At 43.0% G+C, this 18,894-nt stretch overlaps 1 protein-coding gene across 8 annotated transcripts in view; it reads right to left on the reverse strand.

Moving 5' to 3' along the window:
• Positions 1-18,894, reverse strand: part of GRIP1 (glutamate receptor interacting protein 1) — a 615,139-nt gene that overhangs the window by 27,134 nt on the left and 569,111 nt on the right. For 4 of the 8 annotated variants that reach the window (XM_074375092.1, XM_074375091.1, XM_074375088.1 and 1 more), the window contains 3 exons: positions 18,303-18,414; positions 18,127-18,171; positions 13,379-13,612 (listed from right to left, as the gene is read on the reverse strand). In XM_074375092.1, the coding sequence (XP_074231193.1) occupies positions 13,379-13,612; positions 18,127-18,171; positions 18,303-18,414 (391 nt within the window). The remainder of the gene's footprint in view (positions 1-13,378; positions 13,613-18,126; positions 18,172-18,302; positions 18,415-18,894) is intronic. The other 4 variants (XM_074375094.1, XM_074375093.1, XM_074375090.1 and 1 more) reach the window with 1 other exon arrangement.

Raw genomic sequence — 18,894 nt, forward strand, 5'->3', positions numbered from 1 at the left:
AGGAAGGGGGTGGGATCTCCAGCCTCCAGCTGGAGATGCTGAACTTCTTAATAAGGCTTGTGGGACTTGAGAGAGGAGATTAAAAGTTTGTGCAGCAGATCATACAGACATGCAAATAGCTCAGAGAGGGTTAGAAACTTGCCAAAATAAACCATAAGCAACAGAGAAGTGGTTCTCTCTCACCACTTCTATTCAACATAGCATTGGAGTCCTAGCCACAGCAATGAGAACACAGGCAACACCTTCTCTGACATAAACCGTAGCAATGTTTTCTCCCAAGACTGACCTAAGGCGATAGAAATAAAAGCGAAAATAAACAAAGTTTTACCAAATCAAACTTACAAGCTTTTGCACAGCAAAGGAAACCATAAACAAAAAGACAACCTACAGAATGGGAGAAAATATTTGCAAATGATGTGACCCAAAAGTGCTTAATTTCCAAAATATACAAACAGCTCTTATAAGTCAATAACCAAACACCAAACAACCCAGTCGAAAAATAGGCAGAAGACCTAAACAAACAATTCTCCAAGAAGACACACAAATGGCCAATAGGCACATGGCAAGATGCTCAACATCGTTAATTATCAGAGAAATGCAAATCAAAACTTCAATGAGGTATCACCTCACACCGGTCAGAATGGCCATCATTCAAGTCTACAAACAATAAATGCTGGAGAGGGTGTGGAGAAAAGGGAATCCTCCCCCACTGTTGGTGGGAATGTAAACTGGTACAGTCACTATGGAGAACAGTATGGAGGTTCCTTAAAAGACTAAAAATAGGCTTATTATATGATCCAGCAATCCCACTCCTGGGCATATAACCAGAGAAAAAAATATAATTTGAAAAGATAACATGCACCCCGATGTTCAAAGCAGCACTAGTTACAGTAGCCAAGACATGGCAGCAACCTAAATGTCTACTGATAAACAAATGGATAAAGATGTGGTATATACAGATATAGATATATACATACAGACATACGCAGACACAATGGAATATTACCCAGCCATTAAAAAGAAATAATGCCATTTGCAGCAACATGGATGGACCTAGAGATTATACTAAGTGAAGTGAGACAGAGGAAGACAAATATCATATGATATCACTTATCTGTGGAATCTAAAAGAAATGATACAAATAAACTTATTTACAAAACATTCACAGCCAGAGGAAACAAATTTATGGTACCAAAGGGGAAAGGGGGAGGGGAGAGTCATAAATGAAAAGTCTGGGATTCACAGATACAAGCTACTATATATAAAATAGATAAACACCAAGGACCTACTGTATAGCACAGGGAACCTTATTCAATACCTTATAATACCCTATAATAGAAAAGAATCTGAAAAAGAATATATACATATACACAACTGAATCACTTTGCTGTACTCAGAAACACATTTTAAATAAACTATAAACAAGGGGTTTTGATCGCAGAGCTTGCATCTTTGCACAGCATCTTACCTCTTTACCTAGCACGTGCTTGCTTAATAAATACTCATTGCAGAGCAGAATTTTAAGCTCTTCTATAATTATAACTTAGCCTTAGGCCATAGGACAGGAACGTTCTCCTGTGACAAAGGGAGGGTGGTTATTGGAAAAAGCTATTTTCGAAAAATTAAAAGAAAATTTCCCAGTGTCACTGAGATAGAATTGACATACAGCTCTATAGAAGTTTAAGGTGTATCACATAATGACTTGACATACATATATTGTGTAATGATTATCCCAATAAGCCTGGTTAGGAGCAAGCTATTTTTTTTTTAAATGAAAAATTTCAAACATATTCAAAAACAGAGAGGCCAGAACAATGAACCCTCATGTACTCGTCACTCAGACCCAACAAGCATCAGCAGCTGGCCACACTTACTTCATCCCCCTCAACTTTTTTCCTCTTTGGGGGAGAACTTTAAGACAAATGCCAGTCCTCATGCCACTTCACCCTTACAGACATTGGTATGAATCTCTAAAAAACATGACAACTTTTTACACAACCTGTGCCAGGAATTCATTCACAACATTAATTCTTATTCCCTGGGATACTCGAATACCTAGCCTATAGTGAAATTTCCCTGATTATCTCAAAAGTGGTTTTTAGAGTTGGTTTGTTCAGACCAGGGTGCCAGCCAGGTGCACATTTGTGTTAGGTCCCTTAAACGTCCTCGTATCTAGAGTCTGCCCCCACCCTTTCCCCTCTGCTACTGACTTACTGTGGAAACTGTGTCATCTGCCCTGCAGCGTGCTCTTCCAGCCCCCCACTTCCCTTTAAATAGAAATTAACTCTGGATGCTTGATTTGAGTCAGGACCAGCTTTGGGGGGAAGGGCATGAATGGATCACAGGTGGGACCACGTGCTTCCTATGACTTCACATCACTCAGTGTCTAGTTGTCCTACTCGGGCGGGTTCCGGGGGTGACTGCTTAATTCTTTCATTGTAAGCTTCCCCATTCACCTTTAATCTAACTGTTTCACCCACTGATGACCACTGTCTGAATCAATTTTATTAGGGGTTGCAAAATGATAACCCTTATCACCTTTTAACATCTTCTGTATTTATTAGCTGGAATTCCTTTGTGAAGAATTCTTTCTTCAATTTAGTGCTGTTTAGTTACTCTGAGGTACCATTTGTGAAAGTAAGGCAATATGAATGCTAATTCTTTCATTTTTAGAATAGGGAAGCAGTGCACTAGTATTTCCAGTGGGGTCCCCATGAGGTTTTGTGAGGCGGGGGGAAGGGAATGACCTTTTTAAGGTAACGTATCAATATGAACCTGTGGGTTTATATACATATGATGTGTCACAATTAATTGCATCATTTTTCTTTTGGGCGCTCAAATTTCCTCATCTTTGGGCAAGGGGAATCCTTCATGTTGACTCCTATGTCCTTTTGATATGATCCATTTGCTCTGATAACTTCTTTGCTTTCTGGCACAAGATAGCATAGACTCACCATGCATATTTCCTGCTTTGATTGGGGGAAACACTCTGGTTTAAATTCTAGTCCCTTTCTTCCCCACCTCGTGCTCTTTTCTCAAAGGGAGGAAGGAGAGGAACAGAGGGAGATGGGTACGGGGGCGGGGGGTGGTGGCGGCTGCAAATAGCTAAGATGATTGGCGATAGTGCTATTCCGGGACTCGTTTATTAGATGAAATTGCTCAGGGTCCCTGCGTATGTGCCCCTCTTTGGCTTCGTCTGTGCCTTGTCCGTGGGGTCTCTTGTCCTTATGTCCCTCTTCCATCTTTGCTCCTGGTCACGTTCTCCCCACAGAACAAGCAGCACACCTAGGGCAGAGGGGGGCGCATCCTAGTTATCTCTGTTCCACTAGGTGTAAGGCTGGAGAACAGTCCCGCCCACCCTCTGCATGTGGCTGGTCGGGTAGGTGGGTTGGCACCTACTCTGTAAGTCTAGCCACTCGTGAGGTGTATCTGAATGTGAGGGTCGCAAAGCCTGTGCTTGTAATGGACACTAGGAAGCCCACTTCCGCCTTAGCTCTGAGATGTTTCTCAACACAGCGAACTGGACTCCTTGCATTTGGGGTACATTTGACGTGGGCCTGAAATAATAAAGCTCTTCATCACTCAGCTGACCTGTGATTCTTGGGTGTTTGCTCCACAGGACAGAACCCAGAAGGGGCAGAAGGATGAGTGGCACCAAATACTGCCAACACCAGACAGTGGTGATACATTAACCGCAACTTTAGAGATGGATGTCCACCAGAGCGGGTTAGCAGATTGGCTCATTAACTGTGAAGTCACGGTTGCCGGCCAAGAGGCTTTGCTTCGCCAGCCTTAGACTTGATGTATCCATGGCAAACTCTCAGGATGAGAGGCTAATAAATGTTAAGTTTGAAGTAATCTGTTTCTCTAGAAAGATTTCCTAAGGTTAGAGGAGACTGAATTTTAATAGCCAGCTCTATGATTCTCCTGGAAATAGCAAATAACAAAATGAGACTATTTTAAAATGATCAAATGTAAGATTCTAGGAATCAATTCACCAAAATGGGGCACACAGTTGGCTGCTCTCAAAAGCAGCAACAACAAATTGTGCCATGTAGCTGCTGCCCTCCTGTTTAGCTGGAGATTGGTAGTGGTTACTTCTGATTTATTTCCTGTCCAGAAATAATTCTAAGGATTCTAAGGTTTAAGTCACAATCTCTCCCACTCAGTGCATCCCTTATTCAGGCATTTCCTACACGATTGCTTTTGATGTCCCGACAACTCTGTGCAGCAGAATTATTCCCTTCCTAGTAATGACGACACTGGCTCAAACTTGATAAATGGGCTTGTCCAGTTAGAATATATGAACTCTAGGATTTCAGTACTAGAATATCTGGCCTCATTTACTGTGTTCCTTCCACCAAATCATGATTTTTTTTTCTGGATGTATAATCTCCTAGCTGGCCAGGCAACTTTTATCCATTTCCAACTGCCCAACCCACTCAAGATCAATAAGTTATCACACCCGCTGTATTTCTTCTCATCAGAGCCCTTTTTTGGCTTTCCACGAGCTTCTGCATGAACTGCTCCCAGCTGCGAGAGCTCTCCGCGTCCCACCCTCATCCAAGTCAATCAAGACTTTTCTTATAAGATCTCTGTTCTGTGCTGACCAGGGGATGCCTCTGGGGAAATCTGGACTATGAACACAATGCTCAAGATGGAGGGCCAATAAGCTTCTTGGAAGATAACACTCTGGGCAAGGATACAGTTCTACAAAGCTCAGCTCAATTGTAACTGTGCATCCGCACGTGCTGTGATTGCTTCTAACCCTCCCGAGAACAGAAGCTTGAACAGGAGGCGGAGGAGTTCACCAGGATTCAAGTGCAGCCTGGCTTTGTATCCCTAAGCAAGTCTATTCATACGTCTGAACAATGTCCTCGAGGCAAAAATCAGAAACCCAACGCTTGTGTTTTCAGTTTCAACACCTGTGAAAAGCCTCAGCCATAGCGCAGACTCTCCCCAGTGAGATTTTTAAGGGCAGCTGTGTCTACTGCCTTGAGCGTGTCATGGCAGGTGACAGTTCTGAAGCCCTGGCAGCCTCCCTCTGGCTCAGCCCCTTGCCTGATGGCCTTAAGGACCAAACCAACACCTAAGTCTCAGAGATGGCTCTAGTTTTCCCAACAAATCACCAGGCACTTGGGTTTATTCTTGCAGACACCACCGGGGTAGCTCTGCTCCTTTAAGCCTGAGGATTTTGAGGCCGATCCTATACTACCCGTGGGGCTGGAAGGGAAAAATGAAGTATAACTTTGCCACCAGCCCGAGAGAGAGCCATCTCAGTTCCTGGCACTCAAACACGTGGGTTTTCAGATGAATAGGGTCAGGAAAAATGGCTGCTGCCCTCCAGTCAGGGGAGTCCCCTGGGCAGAGGAGCGAGCAGGAGGGTCAGCTGTGTCAAACGCTGGCCCCTGCAGCCCCCTGGCCGGCATGTGTGGCACCCGAGGCTTGACAAATGGAGGCTCCACAATGGGAGAGGCAGAGCTTGGATGGTGGCTGTACATCTGAGCACGTCAGGGGCTGATTTGGCCCTTGGAAAACTAAGTCCTAACCAAGGAAGCGGCACAGTTTTTTAAGATCTGTGGCAGATTAAGGGCTGTTTTCCCATTTCATCTCAGAGCAAGCACCTTTGCAGCTTTCATTTCCCATCATACCAGAGAGGAAAGAGCCAGATCATTCTCCAATTCTCCAGATCAAACCAAGCCACGGGCAGCTGACAGACACCTAGTTACTGTCAGCTCTGCCCTTGGCCCCTTCCACTTGCCTAGCCACCATCAAGTCAGCCGGTTGTGGCCGGAACTATTCCAGCATCTCAGCTCAGGTCTGCCTGCTGGTTACTCTCAGTGCCTGTCCCTCTCCACACCTTCCTCTGCTCTCTGGCTCCCAGGTCTGCTCTGGCCTGGCTCCCTTCCAGCTCTGGACCCTTCCCGATTCCCTCTGCAACTTACCGACCTCCAACCTCCTGACCCTGAGGCCTCTGTGGGTAAAACGCCCTCATCACAGTTCCACCGTGTATATGTTGGGGGTAGGCGGGTCCCTCACATGACCAAGCAATCCTGCCACACCAGCTGCTGTCCTACAGTTCAACTCAATTCTGACACTACCTTCCTGGAGACAGCGTCAAACCACACAGGTTAAGGGTTCAGTCTTACAATAGTACCCCACCCCCCGCTTCAGACAATGGTCTTCAGACACAGACCGACTGGCTATGGATCAGAGATTCCAGTAGCCCTTTCTTTGGGTTTGACTAGTTTGCTAGAGTGGCTCACAGAACTTACCAGCTCACTGGTTTGGTATGAAAGGAACAGCCAGAGGGAAGAGCTGCCTTAGGGCAAGGTACTCGGGAAGGGCACGGAGCTTCCATGCTCTCTGAGCACAACTCTCTCCCCAGTCTTCCTGTGCTCACTAACCCGGAAGTTCTCAGAGACACATCCTGTTGGGCTTTTGCAGAGGCTTCATTATACAGGCACGATGGATTAAGTCATTTGCCATTGGTGATTGATTTCACCTCCAAATCCTCTCCCCTCCCTGGAGGTTGGGGGTGGGACTGAAAGCTCCAATCCCCTAATTACAAGATTGGCTCCACCGGTAACCAATCCACCCTTAAGTGTATCCAAAAATCACCTCATTAAGATAAGAAAAGACACCTGTATTGCTCCCAACATTTAAATTCCAAAGTTTGAGGCGCTCTGTGCCAGCAACTGGGACCAAGACCAAGTATATATTTCTTATTTAAATTATAATATCACAATGGGCCTCCTTGTGCCAGGGGCCACCTGTAACTCTGGGTGGGAGGCATGCCCTTCACCCACCCCCTGGGCCCATCGGAATTTGGGGCCAGGCTCATTGTCATTCAAGAAGGATAACAAAAAATACCATATGGTATCACTTATATGTGGAATCTCAAAAAAAGACAAACTTATTTACAAAACAGAAACATTCACAGACATAGAAAACAAACTATGGTTACCAGGGCAGGAAGCGGGTGGGAAGGGATAAACTGGGAGTTCGAGATTTGCAGATACTATTATATATGAAACAGATAAACAAGTTCATACCGTATAGCACAGGGAACTATATTCATTATCTTGTACTTACGGTGAAAAAGAATATGAAAATGAATACATGTATGTTCCTTATGACTGAAGTATTGTGCTGTACATCAGAAACTGACACACTGTAAACTGACTATACATCAATAAAAAAAAAAATATATATATATATATAAGGATGACAAGTTATAACCAACCGAAGTCTCCCGGCACTGAGTGCTAACAATGTTGATTTTATTTCCTCATTCCAGGGAACATGGTGGTTTGACACTACAAAGATCCTCCAGCAAGAAAGCTCTGTGCTCCATCAAAGGGGAAGAAAGAGACCAGCCCTGGGCTAGACCGTTACCCATGGGATCCTCACCACAGCCCTGCACTAGAGCAGAAAGATGGTGAGGGAAGAGGCCCAGCAGGCTACTCTCCGAGGACTTGGACTTTAGGGAAATGGAGTAACCCTCAGGGAGCTACCTCATTTGTAAGTGAACATGCCATAGACAACAGAGTGTTTTACAACCTACAAATAAACACATCTGATCACAAGAGACAAGCAAAGACGGCAGAAAAAGATGAATGATCCCCGGGCCAGGGCTAGACTTCAGGGAAGCTATTAACATTTCTGGTGCATCCTTGAAGGAACTGAGGGATCAAACCCTGAGAAATCAGGCACACTGGAGTACCGCCCAGCAAGCCTGCCCGAGGGTCAGCTGAGGCTCGCCCGCAGCTGGGTCGGATTTACCATTTCTGTTGCTCAGAGCTCAGACTCTGTAAAGGTGGATGGCCACTTGTAGAGAAGTGATAGGATGCAAACTGAGTCCTGACCCTTAGGGAAGATAAGCTCAAAGGTTTTGCTTTTATTTCCCTACAAGTCATGGGATAGCTTTCATTTTAACTTGGAAATCTTATTCCGGCATACTCCTCCACCCACCGACCCCATGGACTGAGATATAGTTTCTTTATCTCCCTCTCTGAACAAGCTTTGTCATCTGGCTCTTTCCTTCTTAATGACATAAATAAACATTTTTTCACATGAGCCAATCATCTGTATAAGAATGACACTTTTTACATTTTGAAAAGTATGTTTCAACACAATCAAAGACAAAGGAAACTGATGGGAATAATACATTTTGAGGATTGTCAGGGCTGGATTCATCACAGATAAAAAGTACAACCTAAACGCCAAGCCTTGTTCTGTAATTCCATGTTCGCCTAGCAACATTCTGGTTGTTAGCTGCCCCTGGTTTTACAGGGAGAGAATATGATGTAGTGACTAGTAGCAGCCACACGCCCATCTCTCTTTGTAAACAGATGCTCTTTCTGGTTTATATTTCCATCTCTGGAGGCTCCTAGGTTGGCTGCTTGAATTTTTTTAAGGCTGGGATCCTGAGATCTCATTTTCTGGGTTTCTGACACCATACAGCTGAGGCAAGACTCCAAATGATGGTGACTACACCAGGGAAATGCTATCTGTGAAGTTTTCTCTCGGGATAACAAGCGATCCTGCCCCTTCTCTGCTAAGTGAGCCAACTGAGGTTCAGAGAAGTCAGGTGGCTTATAACAGTCAGACTGTGATCAAACCTCCATCTGCCTGACAACTCATCTGATCTTAAGGAGTACCACCTGCAAATACCTGGTGACAGACGATGCATGTGCTGGATTAAGATATGTATTTCCATTTTATATTTCCTTCTAGGGCCGAGCCTATTCCTGACTTGGGGAGAATATTGCAAAAGATGTGGGCTTTAAGTGCTGAAAATGACACTCCTTCCAAGAAGGAAAACAACTTTATCATATCAGGAAGAACAAAGGTCCACTCTCAAAACACTGAAATATATTGAAATAGCAAAGTGAACTCAGCTGGGAGAAAAGCTGATGGTAGCCAACGCAGCTACAAGAAATAAAGTGGCTCCTTGGGAGTGACTCAAATGTTGAAGGGTCGTGCGCATTAGGAGCCATAAATAAAAGATACTGGAAAATGATTAAAAAAAAACAAAACCAAAAAACATTTCTGTAAAACAAAACAAAACAAAACAAAACAAAAAAACAGCTGCATGCAATTAAGGAATACAATTTTACTGAAAAACACAAATGACGGCAAAAAAAAATCCAAATGCTCTGAATGTGGAGAATAGGTATTTTCCTCTCTACTGAAAAAATTTTTTAGACTTAAAGTATGCAAAGAGAAGTGAAGCTAGAATTCATCTCAGAAATAGATTAAGCGGACACCAAAGAGTATTTAAGCTTCAGAAGGAAAAGAGGGGTTATCAGTGAATTGATAGCTAAGATCATAGGCTCCTTCTCTGCAAAGAGAAAAAAATCTGTGATAAGCTTTGTACAAACCAGAATTCATTTCAAAGATAAAATTCAGAAGCTCCAGGGCCAAAGATGCAACCTCATTTTCTCTCTACTCTGCCACAAAGCTGTTGACTCTGATTTCATTGACACAAAATAATCACCTCCCGTTACCAAAACTTAAGGGAGTGATTCTCAGTCTTTAAGGTGCAAAAGTATCCATTAAGAAGTTGCTAAAATGCAGATTCTTGGCCCCCACTCCCAGAAAATGCTGACCTGGCAAGTCTGGGTTGGGTTTAGGAACCTGCATTTTGACACGCATACCATGCAATGATGGTAAAAGTCATCAGAGGTTCTCATGCCAAACTCTTCTCTAAGGCTTCAGTCCCCATACTTTGGGTTGAGACCCATTAGTCTTGAAATCAACTTACTGGGACAGCACGTGAAAAGAAACAAAACAGAAAATGCTAGTGTATACCGTGCAGTAAACTTTTGAATACATTCTTACACGTGAGTGTGGGTGTATGTGTGTACTGAACTGTGAGGTTAAATGTATTCTGGACTGTGTCTCAACCAAGAAAGTTTGAGAGGCAGTGGCCTCTGGAGTATCACTTCCCTGTGACCCTGTCACTGTCCTCTCCCCAACCCTCAGCTAAGTACCAAATCATCACTCCGGCTCCAACTTCCTCCTTCTGCCACACGGCCAAAAATGGGAAGTGAGACTGTGTTTCTATGTTTGTTCTCAAGTGTCAGGAAGGACACTAGCCTTTTGGGTTCAGGGATGAATGCGGACAATTTGATGGAAGATCTTCTGGGATGTGGCAGAGCCTCCAACACAGCAGATGACGTGAAATGAACAAAAGCCATGTAGACTCTCACCTACCATTTTCTGAAGTTCTGAAGGAAGGAAAGGGCTTGGCGAGGAGGACTGGATGGAAAGTGAGGGGCAAACAATGGACAGTAAGCTGAAACTCAAGAAACTGGAAGATGAGCCCACACTTTATTCTTTCCGTATGAAGATGATGTTAGTAATCCATCACCAGGAGATGGTGATGTTTTTGCCTTTTGTTTGTTCTCCCCAGGAATGGGGATGGATACCAGCCCATTCATTTCTATCCTCCTGATACAGCTTCTAATAGTAAAGAGTTTGTAGGAACTGGCTTGGACATGGACAGATCCACAACTTGTTCTCATGGAAATAGCTTTCACCAAGTGGCACACAGCCACGAAAAAGAGGGCAACTGGAAGATAACACCAAGCGTGTTCAGAATGGTATGCTATTGACCCTGCCCAGCCTCTCCACTCATGTCTTTGCAGCCCCTTGGGAATTCCTCCACTAGGTCTATTTAGTAAAGTCCACCCACGGGGCTCAGGGAACTGAAAACCAGCCTTCAGTCCACTTGCCAAGCTGTGCAGTCTGGGTTGGGATTATTTGCAATCTGAGGAAGGGATGTTTTTCTATTTCCCTGGCCCCCAAACCATGCCACCACTCAAAAGAGTACCTTTGTCGTAACTCGTGTGAAGGTTTAATACAGGCTCGTCGCACCCCAATGGGAAGATAATTCTATCCACAAGGCAATGTGCTTTTTCCACGGTGTCAGGGAGTCATCCAGTGTTCTAAGAACACCCACAAGCAAGACACAAGCACAATTACCAGTCTCTGAGTAAAGTGACTCTTCTAATTACCATTTCTCCTCTCAAAAACTTCAAAACTGGAGCATGTATTTAACAACAAACATGTGGACGAACTATCAGGGTAATTGCATTCACTTAAAAAAGAAAAGGTACCTGAGATGTGAGCATAAGTCACTCCCAGAACCCATGCTGTGAGCCAGCAAGCTCCTCTGCTACATTTTCACTTAACAAGACCATTTCAGGTGCCTTATAAAGGTCAGGACACCATGTACTTCCGAGCATCTTATTTTGTTTGGTACCAATTCAGAAGAAAAGTAAAGCCATGCGGGAAACACACTTCCTGCTACCACTGAGGGGAAATGACTGATGTGAAGGAAGAAAGCTAAAAACCTCAGCTATAACAACTTGCACATCTAATTCACCATCACCATCTTTGCTAAATGCTTTCGGGGTGGGAGGGTTGGGGAGACAGGTCTTTTGCATTGCTGGGCTATCGATAATCTTCCTTTGTTGAGACCGCTTCACTCCAGAAGGAAAAAGGGCTCTATTTTATACCTGCTATTTCCCTATCCTGTCGATGGGGATAAGACATGTCTGCTAAGAAAGGCAACTGCAGTGGCTAAAAGTAGCAAGCAGGCACTCGTGGAGGTCCTTTCCCTTTGGTGCTGAAGGACAGTGGGTTATCAAGCGTGCTCCTCTCTGCCTGGGCAGGAGACCCAGAGAAGAGGGAAGGCAGTGTTCCCAAACACTGGAGGGAATCGGGAGGGGCCCGCCCGCCTCTCCCTATGGCAGAATTAGCAGTGACTATGCAGCTCCTGCAATTTAATCACCAAGGGAGTCCTCACAGCCTCCTAATGGCGTTTGTCAATTAGCATATTAGAATATGTGACAGGTGGTGAAGGCTGGTGTTTACCAAACAGACACATCAGTCTAGGGTAACTGGATAAATCAGCTAACTTGTGGCAGGGGGCCAACCCTGCACCCCCACCCTAAAATGTCAGAAGCTTCTGAGCTTTTCTGAAAAGTCTGTAATGCCTCTTAGCGCACACGGCTCTCTGGTCATGTTAAGATAGCTGCACTCCTTCAGTGCACCACAGCCTCTGACAGCCCTTTGCACAAGTTTGCTTTCAAATGCCTTCCCATCCTCCACTTTCCTGCAGAGTCAACACTGACTTCTAGGAAGCCTTTCTCATTCCTCTGTGGCGGGTTAAGTTCCCTCCCCCGCCCCCCCATCCCCCAGCGCAGCCTAGTTTTGCATCTGTCATTGTCCTTATCCCACGATCTGCCCACTGTTTTCCAGTCTCCCCATTAGACTATGCGCTCCCTGGGGATTCATAACACATCCTTACAGTGAATGAATGCACAGTCTATGTATTGAATGAATGAATGAGTGAGTGAGTGATGAACTAATGAATACATGCTTCAGAACTCAACTTCCCATACAATCCTTTCTTTCACCATATCCTATGTCAGCTGCAAAATCAGTATCTCCTTTTAATAAGTGGTTAGGGAGACTGACGTCTTTAGAGTTTGAAAAAGGGGGTAGTTGGCCTGTTACCTTCTCTCAGTCTGATATTTATTTGCTCTTCTGGGTAAGACAAGTAACTCATCTCCAGTTAAGAGAGTATTAACTACAGAGAGGGTTTTGGCTCTCAGAATAGTGGAGTGAGATTATTACCATCTAGACATCTTTATGTATTAAAGACAACAACAAAAAGCATTAGAGTTCTTCCACAGAAAACCAGAGAAACCTCCCTCCACTGCGTTCCTTGGCCCAGGCCTCTGCAGACACTGTCACTGACATATGCCTTGTTTAAACTCTGCCAGCAACTCAAATTCAGCTCTGTTTGTGATCCTAGGTTTTCTTCCATGAAGTGAGGCAACTATCACGGCAGAGATGGAACATAACCAGGGCTTACCCTGTCCTGACCCAAGACATCTAAATTATGTCTCGAAGAGAACTGCACGCCCCCTGAATAATACAACCATCTATTGAGAGGCTGGTAATTGACAATTAAGCCGCCACATCACCCCCGAAGCCCCCTTTTCAGTGAAGCTGGGAGTATACGAAATCCTTTCCCTTTTAACGAAGTTGGAATAACAGACCAACTCTTTACAGCACCACGTGACACTGGAACCTCAAGCTTCTGCAAGATTTTGGCCATAAATGCATTTTTGATCAATTCATTTGCTTGAAAGCCAGCTTTCCCTGTTTTATGAGATACCCCCTCAACGATCACGTTTTCCAGAACAATCAGTCTCTGATGATCTGCCTTTAAGCTCTGATTTCTCTCCTTGGCTGAGCCCACAGAGGAATGCCATTGTGACCCCTGCATCAGGGCGCCTGCGCGGTGCAGCATGGCTACGAAATGTGACCCTAAGGGAAGAGAAGAGAGCGTTCTGACCTTGTGCAGCTCCACAGGAGTCGGGGACATGATCTCCTTTATTTCCTGCTTCATTTTTCTCAAGGTGACAGACTTCCTGCCCACGTCCGAGGGCAGAGTGTTGCTCCGAGTGGTTTGGCTATAGTGTGGCCGCGAGCTGCTCCGTTCCTGGAAGCTGGCCTGTCGCCCCAGCTGATTGCGAGGTGTAGGGGCCTCGTGATTCAAACTCATCGTGCTCCCCGACATAATTGTTGCCTGTGGCATTGACAATTTTCAAAAACAATTAAGCCATGGACTAACAAAAGGGTTTGGTTGCTCAACATTAAGCACATTTCCCTTCTGCCCACTCAAAATACAGTCTCTTCAGGGCATAACCAAAGGCTGGAGAATGGACGTACTAATTGCACTATGAAAGTCTTGGAAAAGTGCTTTGCAAGTGACATTTATAATGCACATCTCAAATCCAATTTAAGTACTTAAGCCATTGGGTTTATTTAATCAAATACCACCCCTGGCAGTTTCGAGGCAAACTGAAACGCTCTAACATCTGTTTACTGCAAACGACATTTTAAGCATTAACTTTCCACTGAGTGGGCTCTAAAGATGGGATTCATGAGGCAACCTTCAAAATATCTTACAGAAATGAACTGAGAACTTCTCAGTGGGGCCCAGGCTGCCTCTATTTGCAATGCCGCCTCCAGCACCACCTGGAAGTAAAAATGGGCTGAAATGAGGCCGCTGATACAAAGGCAAGGGCTTCGACCCAGTGCTGCCTCCCTGGCACTGGCCTGTTGTCTTTCCTTTGGCCAGGCGGCCTGCCCCAGGAGCTTGGAGGTCAGCTAGGTCTCCACATCATTTGGCGTAGATCAAGTTTCTTAGAAATGCCTTTGTGTGAGATCCTCAGAGAGGTTATCATGTATTAGGTGACTGGACTCAACCCTTTGCTCAAAAGCTGTGAGACTTGGATCGGATTTTACCAGTGAATTGAGAAGTTTGTTCAATTTCAAATATGTTCCCCGCATAATACACAAGGAATGGCAAGATCAGATCCCCAGAAGACTGAATCTCAGAAATGGAACAACAACAAAAAATGCATTCAAAACCAGTATCGTGTTGGGAAGTTCCATTTCTCATGGTTAGAGGATGCTAAAATTGTGAAAATATGCCTGTAGCCAGTTCTGTATTCCTCGCGATGATGGTTAACTCGTGGTACACCAGCATCAGCGAATCTGCCTGAAATCATGGGAACAGAAGACAACCTCCATATGCCATGTGACTGGCTACAACAGAATCTAGTGGTTTATATTAATATCAATGCTAAAAGTAACAGAGGTCTAATTTGTTGAGTCTTTTGAACGTATTTACCCATTCAAGCCTCACGACAACTTTATGTGGTAGGTACTGTTATTCTTCCTGATTTACAGGTGAGAAAACTGAGGCACAAAGAAGCTGACTTACCCAGGGTCACACAGGCAGTAAAGGAGCCAAGGGCACTATGTAAAATCATTGATCAGGAAGGAACACTGAAAAGTGAGTAGAGTTTTCATTTGTTATCTAAGCTGTTATAATTCCAAGCTTCACCTGGTGTTCAGCTATACACATGCCACTAACAAGATCTTTGAATGACAGCCAAGTTGTGGCAGCCATGTAGGTATGGCTACAACTCTGTTCAAAAAGAAACAAAACAAGTGAACTTATCAATGTCCTGACTAGATCAGTTATCTTACTGATAACTTTGAAAAGAAAAATAGTAAAAAAAAACCAAGAAACAAAACAAAAAAACCCTTCCTGGTCATTGAGCATTAAAACAAACTGAGTACCATATATACGTGCGTATGCAGAATACCATTAAATACTTGCACTATCTCTGGACGGTAGGTATTATAATTACTGTACCTCCTCATTTCAGTTAAGGAAAGGAATGCTTGGGTAAGTGAAGCAAGTTGCCCAAGAGTCTGGGATTGCAACCTTAGCAACTGACTCCACAACACTTATTCTTGACCACCAGGTTGTATTGCTTCTCGGTCAAGCATAAGGTTGAAACATATAAAACTGACTTTTTTAGTAAACAGGAAAAAAAACACTTAATATTTATCCACTGTGGATTATCCATACTATGGTATATTTCAGATAAATCCTCTTTAAATTGAAACCTTTCTATTACTAGCTTTGCGGGTGACATGGGACATCCTTTTATTTTATGCCATTTTACTCACATATATCATTTCCTTGTTTAATCTACTGTAACTGACAGTATCTGATGATTGTTTTCTTGCTGTGGTGACCATCCAGCTATTGTTTTTACCTACACAGACTAGCTATTTGCTTTGTTAACGTTTAATTTTTGTTCTCAGTTTTCATCTGACCAGCAGGAAGCACGCTGGAAGTAAAATAATCACTACAGCTGGGAGACAACAGTCTGCTGTTGATAAGCCTGAGCCACGACAGAAGTCACAGTCTGATCTAGAAAGGGTTCTGATGGAAGCAATGACATACCATCAATAGGTCTTCAGATCAAATTTTTAAAAGGTGGGTTGATAGCTTTGCTTAATGCAAATGTCAACTGAATTAGTGACATCTCTGAAGGAATATTAAAATTAAGGCACAAATACAAAAACTAAAATAAAAAGTTAAAAAATACTTATTTAGAGTTTTCTAGGATTTGTTTTTGCTTCAGGAGTATTTCATTTTGCATAATTCATAATTTATAATTATACTTTTTCAAAATTATCAGTGAGATAACTGGTATACATACAACCTAGCAGGAGTATGTTTAAGAGTTCTCTGACAACTAGTTAAAACTTCTTCCTATGTTATAGTGAGGAAAAAATAGTTAAGGCAGTATTCATTACTCAAAAAAGTGGCAAAAATAATTTCTACTGAACATTTATTAAAGTGCTATGTTCTGTGTTAAGCACCATATCAGCATTAGTCATTATAATCCACATATTTAAAGAAGAAATCTCTGATAAGAGAGAGTAACTTGTCCAAAGTCTTAGTATGAACTTTTCTCCTCTATTAAAACTATGCATTTCTCAGTGCTTAAGCTGAACCTAAATTACTGCTAGCAATGGGGAAAATGACAAGTATAATTTTCACTTTCATGTCAGTTGTAATCATTTTTCTTCTTAGCTAAACATCTACATTTATTACAGTACTAGTATGCGTTAACTTTTAATACTGGATATAAACTTCATACGCAGGAACCTAGAGCTCCAAAGATATTTTTTGCAGAGTAGCATTTGCAATCAAGGGATCAGAGTTCATCCAAACTAATACATGAATAGTCTTTGTGATAAAACTGTCACTAAGACTCTAATTCATGCATTTGTCACTCTCCCTCGTTGAAAATTTTAATTTCTCTTTGGCATATAAATTCAACTCCTTTTTTCCTCCTGGATTTATAATCTCAAGGGGTACACCTGCCCTAAGTGACATCAGAGAAAATCTACAGGTTGTTACAACATACCTTCTATGCTGATGGAGGTTGCTTTCGTTAGATAACTCAATTTCTGGGCGAAAACAGAACCTCTTTGTATTACTTTTTACATCATCTTTGTTTAAGCTAATGCAGAAGAAGCTATTAGAATAGCTCCTTCTTGAAAAGAGAGAAGTATTTCAAAATGCAAAATGAAAAAGGCATATGAGCCAAAACATGCTTTTTAAAAGCAGGAATATGTTAAAAAATTGTGAACTGAGCTCTTTTTTCAGTTTGGTCCCCTTTTGCTGATCATTCTCCATACAGGAAGTGGTAAAAGTTTAAATAAGCCAGCTGATACTTAAGCATTCTGCTTTTTTGGAAAGTTGCATTAAAAAAAAGAATTAATTGCTAACATCTTAATATATTTAAGCTTTACAGGATTATCCATCTCCAGGTCCTTTAACTGTGCTCTGAAGCTGAAATTCATGCCAGGAAATACCATGATGTTTACAAATTCAAACTAATATTTTTCTTTATAATTCTCTTTGCAGATTCACAAACATTAGAATCACATAAAATATCCACACATGCAATCGAGAAGCAAAATAATATAAAGATGAGTCGTCATTTTAGAATTGCAAGAGTTCCACCCAGTTAGGCCATTCACATTCCTTATGGTGACTTGGGAACCTCATATGACATCAAAATAAAAAAATGAGACTTTGCCACTTTATTTTTTACAGCTCAGAAAATTTAAAAGAACATAAAAGGAAACAGTCCAGGACTTCCCAGACCAAAGTGTGAATACTGTCAGCAAATTTATGGCTTTGATGAAAGAATTCACCAGGAGTTCTGCTATTACACTCCATCTCTCCACAGCGCCTCGAATTCACACGAAGTTACCACAGAATCAGGATTTGCAGTTAACAGCACGTACTATGTAACTGTTTGTCGAACAGACTGGCCTTTTTCACCAGCTGCAGTGTCATGAACTTTAAAGGCAAAACAAAATGATATTTCCTCTTATGTTCCTCTGCACAATCAAATTAATGTCTCTACCAGGTACAAATGAAAACATGCCAAAGAAACCCTTCTAAAGCAAATAAGAGAAGGAAAGGCGCCACTGCTGGGAGGCGCAGCTCCCCCTAGCGACCCAGTGGCAAACACGGACAGTCCGGGTTAGCAGGGAGCAATGGCAGAAGCCACAGGTCAGTAAGCTCGGGTGGGGGTGGGAATGGGGAAAGAAACACTTCCAACTGCATTGGATAAAATCAAATCACTGTCCGGAAGGCAAGGGGGCAGGGAAGGCAGCTTCACAAGCAAAAATATAAACATAAAGGGTAGCTACCAAGAGAGTCATGTTTCTCAAAGACACACGCCTGTCAGCTTTCTCCTGTGGAAAGGGGTTAAAGCTTTTAAATGAACTGGTGTGATCAATGCAAACTTAAAAGGACCAAAAAACAAAAACAAAAACAAAAAAATGAATGTAGAAATAATAAAAGAAAATAGCAGGACAGAGGCTACCTCGAGCTCTCTCAGAATTCCTGACTGTCCACAGGTTTCCAAATCCTCCAGCGCTTGGGACCAGAAGTTCTCTTCTTGCTCGGCCTCCGTACTGTCAGGAGCCCCTGTAAAACTGTTGCCAAGAAGCACAGTCTGGGTTAGGAACTTGCCAGACATTTTTTTCTCTTTTTTGGTATCCAGAATCTCTCTCTTCTTTATTTCATACACAGAATAGCGATTCATTTTGTTAATTCTTTTTTTTCCCTTTACAGGGGGAGGTAATTAGGTTTATTTATTTATTCATTTATTTTTTTAGAGGAGGTACTGGGAATTGAACCCAGCACCTTGTTCATGCTAAGTATGTGCTCTACATTTGAGCTACACCCTCCCCCTAAAGATTCATTTTGGATCTGGCTTTCTTGCAACTGTGGCCTCCAAGTCAGGCCAGCTCCAATGGAAGGATGCTTTAGGAAACCCAAAGTGTCTCAAACACCGGAAGGAGGGACCATGGTCTCACTGACTGAATGTCCGAGTAGTCACGGCTACTGCGGAATGAGCTGCAACCACATGGCACCCGTGGGGATATCTTTCAGCTGCTCTGTCTCCAGGGAAA

The sequence above is a fragment of the Camelus bactrianus genome, chromosome 12, assembly GCF_048773025.1.
Source record: "Camelus bactrianus isolate YW-2024 breed Bactrian camel chromosome 12, ASM4877302v1, whole genome shotgun sequence".
NCBI classification, from domain to species: domain Eukaryota; kingdom Metazoa; phylum Chordata; class Mammalia; order Artiodactyla; family Camelidae; genus Camelus; species Camelus bactrianus.